We start from the raw sequence: 13,455 nt of genomic DNA, 5'->3' as shown, positions 1-13,455 counted from the left end.
TAGGTTTTCTGGAACATATCACGTGATCCACAATCTTGATCCTTATTAATTCTCCCAAGGCTTAAATGTCTTGCCCTGGAGCAGGTGACTAGCATTTCTGGGGAACAAATCATCGATCTTTTATATCCTATTATATACTCATGTCTTATATGCCCAAAGAGTACTATAATGAAGTAATATGTAAATCCTAAAGATATATTCTCCATTATTTAATAATAAATTCAATATACATAAAATTAACAAGGAAACAAATACAAAATTCATATAACTGTAATGGTCATTAGTAACCTTGGTAGTACAGTAATTAATGCCCTCAGCTGCAGGCTGCAAAGGGGGAGGTTGGCTCAACCTGTCAATCTGGAGGAGAAAGCGTTAGTGCTCTTCCTCCATCAAGCTGAGAGCCTTAGAAACCATATGGGAACGTGCTACTCTGTCCTATTGGGTTGCTATAAATCAGTATCTTCTTGATTACAGTGAGTTTTCTTTGGTTTGGTTTCAAGTTATTGGTTATAAACCATCTTCATAGTCTCCATTAAGATTCCTAATCTAGGATATAGAATTATATATTCCTTTTATGAATTGATTAATAAAATCATTGTTACATTATTAATTACCATGTAGTGCACTCCACCAAAATTCATGATTTTATTATCACCTCATATCAAATTTTATCTTATGTATTAATGCATTTAATGAACTTATAAAAATATTTATTTCATAGCCTAATTTGTCAGAATAAATTAATAACATAAAAATATCAATTTTTAAGTGTTCCTTAGATTCAATGTTTCCTGGAATCCCTTTCTTTCTCTCTTTCTGTCTCATTTTCTAGCTGTATCTCCATCACTCTTTCTATCATAGTCATATAGCTTCTATATGTTGTTCTTGATTCTTTAATTGTTAGAGAAAGAATATTTCTCTGAAACCTTACAGAAATCTTATCTAAAGGTGTTTGTTCTCTCACATGTTTATTACAAATAAAACCTGCTGCTTTTATATCATGGAATGACACAGAATGGATCAAGTCAAGAATCAGATTAAGAATAGAAGAAAACGTTGCTCTAGGGCCATTTCAAAATAGGTGTCTTTCTTCCCCTCCCCCCCTCAGGTTGACCAGAGACATCTGTTTATCTGCGTGATTAAAGTACCATTACATGGTTTTTATTTTTTTTATCTTTTTAAAATTTATTTTTAATTGTTTTATTAGGACCTCATACAACTTATATCACAATCCATACATACATCAATTGCGTAAGACACATTTGTACATTCATTGCCTTCATCATTCTCAAAATAGTTGCTCTCCACTAATGCCCCTGGAATCAGGTCCTCATTTTTTCCCTTCCCTCCCTGTTCCCCACACCCTCATGAACACTTGATATTTTATAAGTTATTATTTTGTCATATCTTGCCCTGTCTGACATCTCACTTCACCCACTTTCTGTTGTCTGTCCCACAGGGACAGGTCACATGTAGATCCTTGTAATCAGTTCCCCATATCCAACCCACTCTCCTTACTACTGTCCATGGCAGTGGTTCCCAAACTTCCTAATGACACAACCATTTAATACAGTTCCTCATGTTGTGGTGACTCCCCTACCCCCACTATCTAATTATTTTCATTACTACTTCATCACTGTCATTTTGCTACTGTTATGAATCGGGAGACACCCGTGAAAAGGTCATTGAACCCCCAAAGGGCCACAACCCACAAGTTGAGAACCACTGTTCCATGGCTTTCTCTCTCAACAAACAGACTTTCAGAGCTGGAACTTCTGAGTTTACATTCCTGCTCTTTGACTCATGGATCAATGATTTGAAGCAAGACCATTTAACCGATCTTATTTGAACATTTGTTATATGATTTGGTCAAAAAAATATTGAGAGATTGCTAAAGGAACAAACAAATCTGTCTTGGAAGACAGAATGCTCCTTAGAAGTGAGGAAGTGAACAACCCAATTTCTGGACGGCTGTGTGGGACTGTGGGAGCCCCAGAGCCATCTGCAGACTAGCTACTCAGACTGACCCACTAGAAGATACATTCTCAGCAAGGGCAAGTGTCCAAAGCAGCCTTAATACCAGGCAGAGACGACTGTAAACTTGATTATGCTGAATCCAACATAGGACTTAGCCAGTTGACCTCCCGAAAGACAGGTCTGAAATCGTGGTGGGTGCCAGTATCTCTTAGTTGTTCCATGACAGAAATTTCTTCCCTGCTTTTCCAATGTCAGTGGGAGTCGTCTCCCTGTCACCCATTGTTTCTATTTTTGTGTTTATACGAATATGATCTTATCCTTACCACCTTAGTGCAATTTGCTTTTCATTGTTTTCTGTTGAGTTTCCTGGAGGTTAAGTATAGGAGGAAGGGCTATATAAGGATATATAAGGACAATATATAAGGATTCAAGGGGTTTGTAGGGTGTGCATAGGTGGGAGATAGGTGAAGAGAGGGGAAAGCAGATTATGACAGTGGAAAAGGACAGCAGGGCAGAGAGGGAACTGGAGAACTAGAATTGATCAATGCATTTTTGTGAATGCACAATTCATGTTGAAGGTGATCTAACTATGGGGAAGGAGTGATGCTAAATGATAGATGTGGTGGTGATTGTACAATTCCCACTGATATGACTGAACGATTGAAGTATTCAATTAAATGATATGTGAATTATGACATGTAATTGTGTGCCACCAAAAGAGGACATCGAGCTGTGGCCTGATTGACAGTCTAGCCTCCACCCCTTCGCAAGTTGACAGGAAGCTATGAAACTACCACATGTGGTATTTTTTAAAAAGCATTATTTTAGAGCAATACTAATGTTTGATACTGTAGAGCATGGGTTCTCAACATGTGGGAAGCAACCACTTTGGGGCTCAAACAACCCTTTCTCAGGGGTCACCTGATCCATAACGGTAGCAAAATTAGAGTTATTAAGCAGCAACGAAATAATTTTATGTTTTCGGTGGTCACCACAACATGAGGAACTGTGTTAGAGGGCCACAGGATTACTAAGGTTGTGAACCACTGCTATAAAGGAGGGCTAAATGCCAGCTTTTCAGATCCTGACACACTCAAAAAGCTATCACATTTTATGTGCTTGATATATTCTAATGGATTTATCTTTACTCTGAAATTTCACCAGATCCAATCTGTTCCATATCCTGTGATTTATGATCATTCTACCCAAGATTCCTCTCCAGGAGCTGAAGGAAAAACTCCCCCTCTATTTGCAGAAAAAGAGAATGTCATCATGTAGTAAACCATGGGGGACTTCCTGCTCCCATGAGATCTGAACAATTTGTTCATCCCTAACCAATAATAAAGAAATGAAAGATTCTTCTCTGTGTTTAAATCCAATTAGCTGCTCTCCTGAGTAGATATTATCTCGTGTTCACATTTATTTTTAATAATATTTGATATTATTTAAAACGTTACGATTCCTTATTGTTTTCAATCCTTCAACTATTGAACAAATGCTCCTCAAAAATAAGTCATCGCACTGTGTCTTGAACATGAGAAAAAATTAAATACACCGCACAACAGCATTGGGACACTCCCACTATCAATGCATTTTCGTGAAATGAATATTTTGAGAATCAAGAGAACTCACATCAAGTAAGTCAGGATTCCTGCTCAGCTCTGCTATGTCTAACACCTTTAGTCTTGATCTTATTGCATGTATCTGGTACATAGGAAACATACATTGGATATGAGTTGACGGAAATACACTCATCTCCACTCTAATTGTAGATGATGAATCCTTTAGCCATGGAGAGGGCCAAACACACTGTGATGGAATTCATCCTGTTGGGCTCACCACAGACCCTGTGATGCAGATGATCTTATTCATGGTGTTCCTCGGCATGTATTCTGTGACTGGAGTAGGAAATAGCACACATAGAATATGGTTAGTACAGTGACACCCTTCCTGACCTGTTGATCCAAAGGCTTGAGAAGCTCAAAGTGGCTAGGGGGCATTCTCAGCTGCCAGTTCAGTGGAATCCATCCTGTGTTCCCATGTGGGAGGGCTCCTTCCTTCGGGACCAGGCCCACCATGCCTAAGCAACACAGGGTTGCTGGGACAGGAAGCTAAAATGCTGCAAGTGGACCAATAGGAGTAACAGTGAGTGGTGCCACTCCAGCTTCCACCCCTTGGTTCCTGGACCCATGAATTCTGGCTATTGGAGACACAGCACCATATATTGGCCGCTGGTTTAGAGCATATAGAGCTTCCTGGAGAACATTGCCCCAGCCCCGCAAGTTGTTGCCACCTAGTTGGCGCCATATTTGTGTCTTTAGGAGCCCATTCTATCATTCTATCAAGCCAGCAGCTTCAGGATGATGAGGAACTTGATACGACCAGTGGATTCCATGGGAATGGGCCCACTGCCCCACTGTATTTGCTGTAAAGTGAGTTCCTGGATCTGAAGCAATGCTATGTGGGATGCCATGCCAGTGGATGAGGCATTCTGTAAGTCTACGAATAGTAGTTTGGGGAGAAGCATAGCGTGCAGGGAAGGCAAATCCATATCCAGAGTAGGTGTCTATTCCAGTAAGAACAAAACGCTGTCCCCTCCATGATATAAGTGATATAAGTGGTATCCTCTTTAATCCACCTAGCACCAAGTTGCTGGTTGATCTCACCAAGGAATGGTCCCATATCTTCGATTAAATGTTGGATTCTTCTACTGGCCAATGGGGCACTCAGCAGTGGCAGTGGCCAAGTCAGCCTTGGTGAGTGGAAGTCCATGTTGCTGTGCCCATGCATAACGTCCATCCCTGCCACCATATCCGCTTTGTTCATGTGTCCTTTGGGTAATAACAGGATTGGCAGAGGAATGAGGAGGGCCAGGAGTGCTTCTAGAGAAATAAAATCATAAATATGGGCTTCTTAAATTGGCTCCCCAGCCTGACTAGTCTAAAGCATGGATAAGTCTGCTACTCTGCCTAATCCATGGTGTGAAATACCAAAGATAATACCTAAAGTAGCACCACTGATAGATGAAATTCTGGTCAAAGGAGAGGCTCTGAGTGATCATATGTTTGATATTTTCCAGGAGTTTTGTAAGGATGCCAAGTACAGGGAAGCTGTTGGCTGGTCCTTCTTACAATGGAAAGTGTGATTAAGGAGAGGGATGGTCTCAGAGCCTTAAAAGTGCACTTCAGGTACAGACTAAAGGATTTGAAAATGTCCATCTGTGCTACAAAGGAGAGCCTTCTCGCCTCTAGTAAAAGAGCTGACATTGCTGAGAACCATGTCCAGAGTCACATTATGTGGGTGGCTAAATTACAACAGCAGCTGAATTGCAGATCTAGAGCAGTGTCAGAAACCAAAGTAAGGACATTGATTGGGAAAAATTGGGAACCTGAAACATGGATGGGAACATATGGGCTGATGAGACAGAAGAGGAGGATATTGAGCCCATAGAAACAATTGACCCACCTGAGTCAATAGATCCACCTCACTCCTGGGACCAAAATATGTTAGACAGGGTTCTCTAGAGAGATAAACCAGATTGCTGATAAATATATATATAAAGATAGATAGATAGCTAGATAGATAGATAGATAGCACAAGAAATGGACTGTTAAATTATATACAGATAGATAGATAGATAATACAATAAATGAACAGTTAAATTGTAAGCAGTACAAATGGCTCAATGAAACTCACTCCCATGAGAGAGTTGTGAGACGCTGGCAGGCCTTCAAGTCTTGAGAGCTACGAGGTAGTTCTATGTAGAGAGAGCTAGGCTATCCCAACAGAGGCAGCAAACAGCAAGGCAGGCCACCAACTGTCAGCCAGGTCAGCAACCATCAGATCCCAGCTCCATAGATGTACATTCCAATTCTCTGGCGAGGCAAGTCTTAAAGGTTCCTCAAATTACAGTGACACCGTTCACAAGTTAGGTGTCCCGCAGGTAGTATAGCTTGAAAATTGAGGCACAGAACAGGCAAGGCAGCCGCACACTGGTCAGATGATCAAAGAGCAAGAGATAAGAAAGGCGGTGCTCAGCTAGCCATTTATCTCTCCGCCCTTCAATTAAACCCACATATGTTTATCACCCTGGCTGGCACAATATACTATCTCATAATACTAATATGTAATGAAACCTGACTGCACATACCCATATATTTTTTCATTGGAAAACTCCATTCCTGGATCTCTGGTATTCCTCTGTCTAGACCCCAAAGATCCTAGTGACATGCATCTCTGTAGACAAAAGGACTTCTTTGCAGGATGTCTGGCTCAGTTCTTCTCAGTTCTTCTTCACTGGACTGGCCTACAGTGAATGTTGCCTGTTAGCTGCCATGGCTTAGGACCACTATATGGCCATCTCTAACCCCTTGCTTTATGCTCAGGTCATATCAAAAAGACTGTGTGTCTGTTTGGTCATATGTTCCTATACAGGAGGGTTCATCAATGCAGTCATGCTCACCAGCAGCACATTTACATTGGAGTTTTGTGGTGACAATGTCATTGATGACTTTTTCTGTGATGTCCCACCACTGGTGAAGTTGGCATGTGATGTGAAAGAGAGCTACCAGGCAGTGCTTTACTTCCTACTGGCCTTGAATGTCATCGCCCCCACTGTGCTCATCCTTGCCTCCTACCTCTTCATCATTGCTGCCATCCTGAGGATCCGCTCCACTCGAGGCCGCCACAAAGCTTTCTCCACCTGCTCCTCCCACGTGATCTCTGTCACCTTGTACTATGGCTCCATTCTCTACATCTACTCTTGCCCAAGCTCCAGCTATTCCCTGGAGAGGGACAAAATGGTTTCTACCTTTTATACTGTGGTCTTCCCCATGTTGAATCCCATGATCTACAGTCTGAGGAATAAGGATGTGAAAGAGGCTCTGAAAAAACTCCTCAGGTTAACACAACCAAGAGTTAAAATTGAAATCAATTTCCAGAAATTAGTGCTAAAGGATGATGGATTGCTTAAAGGCAACCCTGGGAATTTGGGACTTTAGAAACCCAAGTTATCTTTTGTTCCCTAAAAAATTACCCACTGAGATCATTGTATATCTTTGTTTTAGATTCTTTGTGAGGTTCAGTGAACAGACTCTATTCTGGATTATAGTATGTATACAAATCAAAGCAGCAGTCAACTCAAATTGCATCTGACACACCATGAATCTGTCTGTTGCTCCACAGTAGACTTGGGATCCCTTTGCAAGGTCCATGAACTTCCTCAGGGAGCCGGGTGGTGTAGCAATTACACAGAGGGTTCCTAACCACAAAGGTAGCAGGTGGAATGCACCATGGGAGACAGATAAGGCATTTCTTCTCCCACAAACAGTTACAGAAATTCACAGGGGCAGATCTATTCTGTCCTACAGCGTCACTATGACTCAGAATTGACTTAATTGCAAAAAATGTTATTTTGGGGGGTTAGGGGGTATGATCTGCCTCAGGGTAGATCCAAAGATATAATAGGATTATTAGGTGGGCATCTGACCATTCATACTCCCCAGGGACCATTATATTTTCTTTCTTTCCTGTGACTATACCTCTATTCCTACTCATAAGATTCCAGACACGAAGTCTTTATAGAAGCAAATAACCCCAGTTTTCTCCCATATGGTGCCTTGTGGGTTTGAACAGCCCACTTTGCAGTTAGAAGTCCAATGTTTAACCCACAGGACTATTCAAACTATTCAAACATCTTCCTAGAATCTAGGTCTGAATAGATCACATAGAATAGGGTACAAATACTCCTGTGGATGTCCAAGGATATAAATCTTTATTGAAGCAGAAAACTTTATCATTTTCTAGGGAAGGCTGACAGGTTCAAACTGCTATGGAAGGCTGACATGTTCATTAGCAGTTCAATACATTGCTAACTATGTTCCATCTGGACTCCTTCAATTTATTATTAATAAAGATTTTTAGGAGATAACTTGGTTCAATATAAAATCAGGGAGAATTAGTTTAACATTAACACCATCTTTAATAGAAGAAGCTCCATTTGATGCAAAGTAAACTATAATGTTTCACTTCTAAGATCCCAAAGGATTGATCCAAGTCTTCCTATTTCTCTCTGTGATTGTTCTTATAGGCTTGGGGAGGAAATGGTATGTGCATTGCTGAAAGGCATAGAAAAGACCTCATATATTTTCAGTTAAGTGCTCCCAGGCCTTCAATGATATTAGAAGAATACAGAATGTGAAGAAGATTGTGATGTAAAGCAAGTGGGCAGTGATACCTTAGAAATAAAATAGGTGAACAGAAAGAGCAGGAATCCTATACACTTTACTAAGGGTAAAGTAGGAATAATTATTTTGAGGAAAGTTTTAATTTATATGCATTTAGGAAAAGTTCTCAAAATTCAAAACTTTCCATTTTTAGTAGTCAAGGTCTAATGCCTAAGCTTGAAGCTCCTTATTTGAAATACATATCTACCGAATATTAACTATCAATATTCTACAGAGTATTGAATAAAGATTTCCTAAAAATTTGATATATATCTGATATTGATCTGTAACATTTCTTTAGAGCTAATATTTTCTGGTAGAAGAAATAATCAGTGAGTCCAGAATAGAGGGGGGATGTTTTGGTGTTGTTTGTCTGTTTCATTTTGTTTCTCTTGAGGCTGTAGGAGCATGTACGGTAGCATGGCAGAAGAGACGCAGCTATGGGATATTCCTGTTCTAAGGGAGAAGTATTCTCTATTTAGAGGGTATAGATTTGAAAAGCGTCATATTCTTCCATAAATCTAATTTTTGTTTTGTTTTTTAAATAATCTAAACACATTCTAAACACTCAGAGTAACTATTTTATTCATGCACAGGTTTGCACATATATTTTCTTTATATGCAATCACAACTTTAGGAAATGATAAAATAAAAATACTGTAATAAAATTAAATATATGTAATTGTTTGAGTAAATTTCAAGCACTTAAACCAGTTCCGCAAGATCCCATCACCAACTGCATTTTCTTGGCAGGATTCAAAGGCAAATCCCACACAAAACGCACCTACATTAGTTACTCCCTTGCTAAGATATCCCCAGAAAGGAACATTTCATAGAGAGCCCAGTACTGCACAGAGATAAATGGGAAAGCTGCAGGGAAAGTGTCAAACAACAAAAATAAAAGGGTGTAACTCTCCACAACTTCATAGTAACAACTGAAAGAATATTTTCATTAACATTTCACTAAACCTAACATTGGACTATCAGTGAAATTTCATTATTTCCAGACTACAGCAGTAATTTGGAAAGAAAATCAGAGCATTCATTGGAAAGATAGAGGATGGCCTTCATCTTTGTGGCCTCAAGGTCTGTATTGCTTTCCGGAAAGCCTCTTTGACATCTTTGTTCCTCACGCTGTAGATGAGAGGGTTGAGCAAGGGGTTCACCACAGTGTAGAAGAGGGCAGCCACCTTGTCTTTCGCCAGCGAGTAGGTGGAACTGGGCCTGGAGTACATGAAGAGCAGGGACCCGTAGAAGAACATGACCGAGATCACATGGGCAGCACAGGTGGAGAAGGCCTTGCGCCTTCCAGAGGCTGAGCGGATGCGCAGGATAGCCAGGAGGATGTTGAAGTAGGAAATCAGGATGGCCAGGATGCTGGAGAGGACCGTGAAGCCCACCACACCCAGGAGCACTTTCTCATAGACCCGCGTGTCTGTGCAGGACATCTTCACCAGAGGTGGGGCATCACAGAAAAAGTGGTCGATGATGTTCTTGCCACAGAAACTCAGGCGGAAAGTGTTGGCGGTATGAGCGATGGCATTCAACAGCCCACCAATGTAGGAGCCAGCGACGAGCCCAGTGCAGAGAGCCGGGGACATAGTGCCAGAGTAGAGGAGCGGATTACAAATAGCCGCGTGGCGGTCATAAGACATGGCTGCTAGGAGGTAGCATTCTGTGTAAGCTACGAGGCAGGAAAAGAAAGCCTGTGCCCCACATCCTGACAAAGAAATGCGCTTGTCTTCTGAGATGCAATTAGCCAGGATGAGGGGGGTGTACACAGTGGCGTACCAGAAATCAAGGAAAGACAGACTGCCAATAAAAAAGTACATAGGTGTGTGCAGACGGGAATCAAACCGGATTAAGATGATCATAGTCATGTTCCCAGACAAGGTCACCAAATAGAGCACTAGAAATACTCCAAACAGAATCAGCTGCAACTGACGATCTGCTGTGAAGCCCAGCAAGATGAACTCCGTCAGGGTTGTGCGATTTCCCACCCTCATATCCACTGCTCTGAGGGTCTGATTAAGATTCCGGGTGGGGTGCGGAGGCGTCACTTAGGGATTCTTCTGGTGTAAGAAGTAAATAATGCTGTTATCAAATTTTCTCACTTTTGACAGTACTGGATTCGGGTTAATATCCCAGTAGGAAGCTGGCTTCCGTCTGCATATATGGAAGTGTGAGAAAGTTAAAGCCAAGAGAGGACTGTGATTTATTTTCATTTTGGAAATATTTACCATTAGACTCAGAACAGAATTGAAATTAGAATGCAACCCCAGGTGCTATAGCTCAAGGTCCACTGCTGTCCTCGTTAGGAAGTGGGTGTGAGAATTACTTAGATATGGCTGGCAATGTGCAGAGATGATAGGACTTGACTGATGATATTGTTTAAGCAAAGCAGCTTGAAGACCTGGAATCCATTCCATTTCTCTCTTAGTCCCTAATGGATCTCTCTCTACTCACTAGCACATGAACAGAAGAGGCTCTCTCCCTACTTGTCTTTATACACTGAAAACTTTAACAAACCTAAATGACTCCCATATTCTATGCCTCAGGAATAATTCCATACTTATCAGGAGCTTCACAAGTAGATATATAGTTTATATTGTGCAAATAAATAAATATAGTTTGTACTGTCATCCATTATTACATTTCATTTTTTTCTGAGTCCGCTTAAGGTTTTTACCTAGGCTGAAATGGGATGAATATATATTAACGTTTGAATGTTTCTAATGCATATGTATGAGCCAGGTGCTTCATGCAATCAGGAAACCAATTAGAGGCTATATTTAAAAGAGCATAAATGGAAGTTTATTTCGTTATGAGGAAGTACTGTGATCAGATTTACATCTTCAAAGTGCACTCTGACTGCAAATAAGACAACATACTGAATGGGAGTAAATATTCCCTCACAACATAGACCTTCTGAAACCTCTTCTTTTCTATCACTTGCAGAGACAAGTTTATAAAGTTATAAGCAGAAGGGGAGGCAGAGTTCTGGTTAGAATAACTAGGGATTGAATAAACTGTAATTGACCCTGGGAGACCGAACTCAAAGACCAGCACTCTGACTCCAAATAGAAATTTATATTTACAGAGGAATGTGTCCAGAAATGCTTGGAACACCATTAAAGAAAACGTCTCTGAAAATATATCAAAGTAAGAGCTCATTATCTCTTTTTAATTTCTTTATTTATTTACAAAAGAAACTAGAAAGTCTTGGGAGAGTTAATAAAATATACCTGATTAAGCTCTGTAGCATTCCATTAGAAGACACTGTATTATACCACCATTCTCAACTCTGTATGCAGGATGGATCTATCACAATGCAGCATAGCATATTATTATTGTCCACAGTCTGTTGGGCAGAAATGGGTAAACTAAGATCCCCACACCCCACATCACCCCTGCCCTCCCTCGATAGGCAGATATAAAGAAAAAAGGATCACAATTATTTCCAGATCTTCATTTCACAATAGGAATCCTTTGATTCCCTTCTTGAATCCAAATGCCCTGTAACATACTTTGGCCCACAAGAGTCCCCTGTGAATTACAAGGCTGCTCTCAATAGGCTTTGATCTTCTTTCCTCACTTTTGGACCTGGGACCACCAAGTAATGGCAGTGAATGGGATCTCTAGAAAGGTTCTCGCCATCACTCTAGGGTAGAAGCTATCTGTCAGAGATGATTGCTCTCTGACAGCAACCTGGCCCCCAGACATGTGAGGTTGGTGAGTCAGGATCATGCAGTCCCCATTTGACTTTCCAGCTGACCACAGCCACGCAAACAAGACTAGCTGAGAGCAGACAGACCTGGCACGGTCAAGGCTGAGAAACTGAAACAGTTGTTCTATCATTTTGGAAAAAAATTTAACAGCCCCTCCACTAGTTAACGTAGGAACCATGCTTGAGATATGAATAGAAGGGGGAAATATTCTATAAAGACTTAATTTAAGTCAGCACTGTGTTATGGTTTGTAGTCTGCCTAAACTCCTGAATGTTTGATTTTTTTTTCACTTATTCTAATGTTATTTGCCAAAGAAACGGCAGGTTGATAAATACAGAGTTCCCTACATTAGGAAGTTCTGGGGTTTGGGTCCAGCTCTGAATGTTGTATTATTCACTGTTTACCATCTATGTGAAAAAAAGATGATAAACAGTGGTTGATACTTTTTCCAGGGCTAACCCTCTAAGATTTCCTTTTGTTAGCCTGTATCCATCATAAACATACAAAGAGATGACCTCAGCTACCTACCATCTGGTAGAAAAAAATATCAGAACACAGACTGTATTTTTGGGTACAAAGGAAAAGATTCACATTTGGTTGATGTAAGAGACAGAATGAATTAGACAACATAATTGCTCTTTTCACTTCAAGATTTTCATTCTCATTCTTGTTTCATACTGTGCTGTGCATATTCTCAAATGTCTGCAATCTTCAATTTCGACATCTGCAAATATTTAGCAGTTCATAATTTTTTGAAACATAATGAAATTCTGGGAGAGCTTTATAAGAAGCAGCATTTCTTCTTCCCTACCTCACGGGGGTAAAATGCACATCTATCTAATTTCACAAATATTTAGACTCAGAGGTCAGAAACGTCTGTCTGTCCATGGACTTCTTTCCTATAATTTTCAATTTAAAATTTCACAACTAAAAGGTGCCCATATTTCTAGTTAGTGGTAACACTTTATAATTATGAAATATCCTTTGATTTATGACTACCTTCACAAATAAATAGCATATTTAAAATAGAATTCTACAGATATAAAAATCATCTATCAATTCATTTGTTTACCATATTAATAAAAGTCTGCTTTTCCAATCCCTGAAGACAAAAATTTGGAGCTGACGTACTCTCATTCCCTCTTACCAATCTCCTAAGAAACCTTAGTGTCTTTATGTTCAAGATATATTCTGAAATTTCATTTTACTGCCACCCTCTGTTAAACCACCATCATCTCCTGTCAAGAGTCCCTCAATGCCTCCTAACTTGTCAACAACCTACTGCCCTTCAGGCTACCCTTTAGTAGGTGACATTTAAAAGAGAAAAATCATGTCGTACAATGCCTGTACTTCATATCTTTTAAGGTTACCATTTTACTCAAAGTTAAAGTCAAAGCCATACAATAGTTTTATGGTCCTCTCTAGCTGGTAGTGCTTTACTGTGGCATCCTCTTCTCTGAATTCCATCCATGACTCAGTTGGCGACCAATTTGTTGTCATTCTTTCTCAAACACGCAATCAAGGCA

The 13,455-nt window shown here is 40.2% G+C and overlaps 1 protein-coding gene and 1 pseudogene across 1 annotated transcript; one reads left to right on the top strand and one right to left on the bottom strand.

Moving 5' to 3' along the window:
- The first annotated feature begins 3,767 nt into the window (after nt 1–3,767).
- On the top strand, nt 3,768–6,977 carry LOC142445685 (olfactory receptor 9G19-like; annotated as a pseudogene).
- Nucleotides 6,978–9,268: 2,291 nt separating this feature from the next.
- LOC142445684 (olfactory receptor 9G4-like) lies at nt 9,269–10,207 on the bottom strand. Its single transcript, XM_075547621.1, has one exon. The coding sequence runs from the start codon at nt 10,205–10,207 to the stop codon at nt 9,269–9,271; it is 939 nt and encodes a 312-aa protein (XP_075403736.1).
- Nucleotides 10,208–13,455: the final 3,248 nt, after the last annotated feature.

This window comes from Tenrec ecaudatus, chromosome 4 (genome assembly GCF_050624435.1).
Source record: "Tenrec ecaudatus isolate mTenEca1 chromosome 4, mTenEca1.hap1, whole genome shotgun sequence".
In the NCBI taxonomy this organism is placed as follows: Eukaryota; Metazoa; Chordata; class Mammalia; order Afrosoricida; family Tenrecidae; genus Tenrec; species Tenrec ecaudatus.
This window is presented reverse-complemented; position numbering and strand designations above follow the sequence as displayed.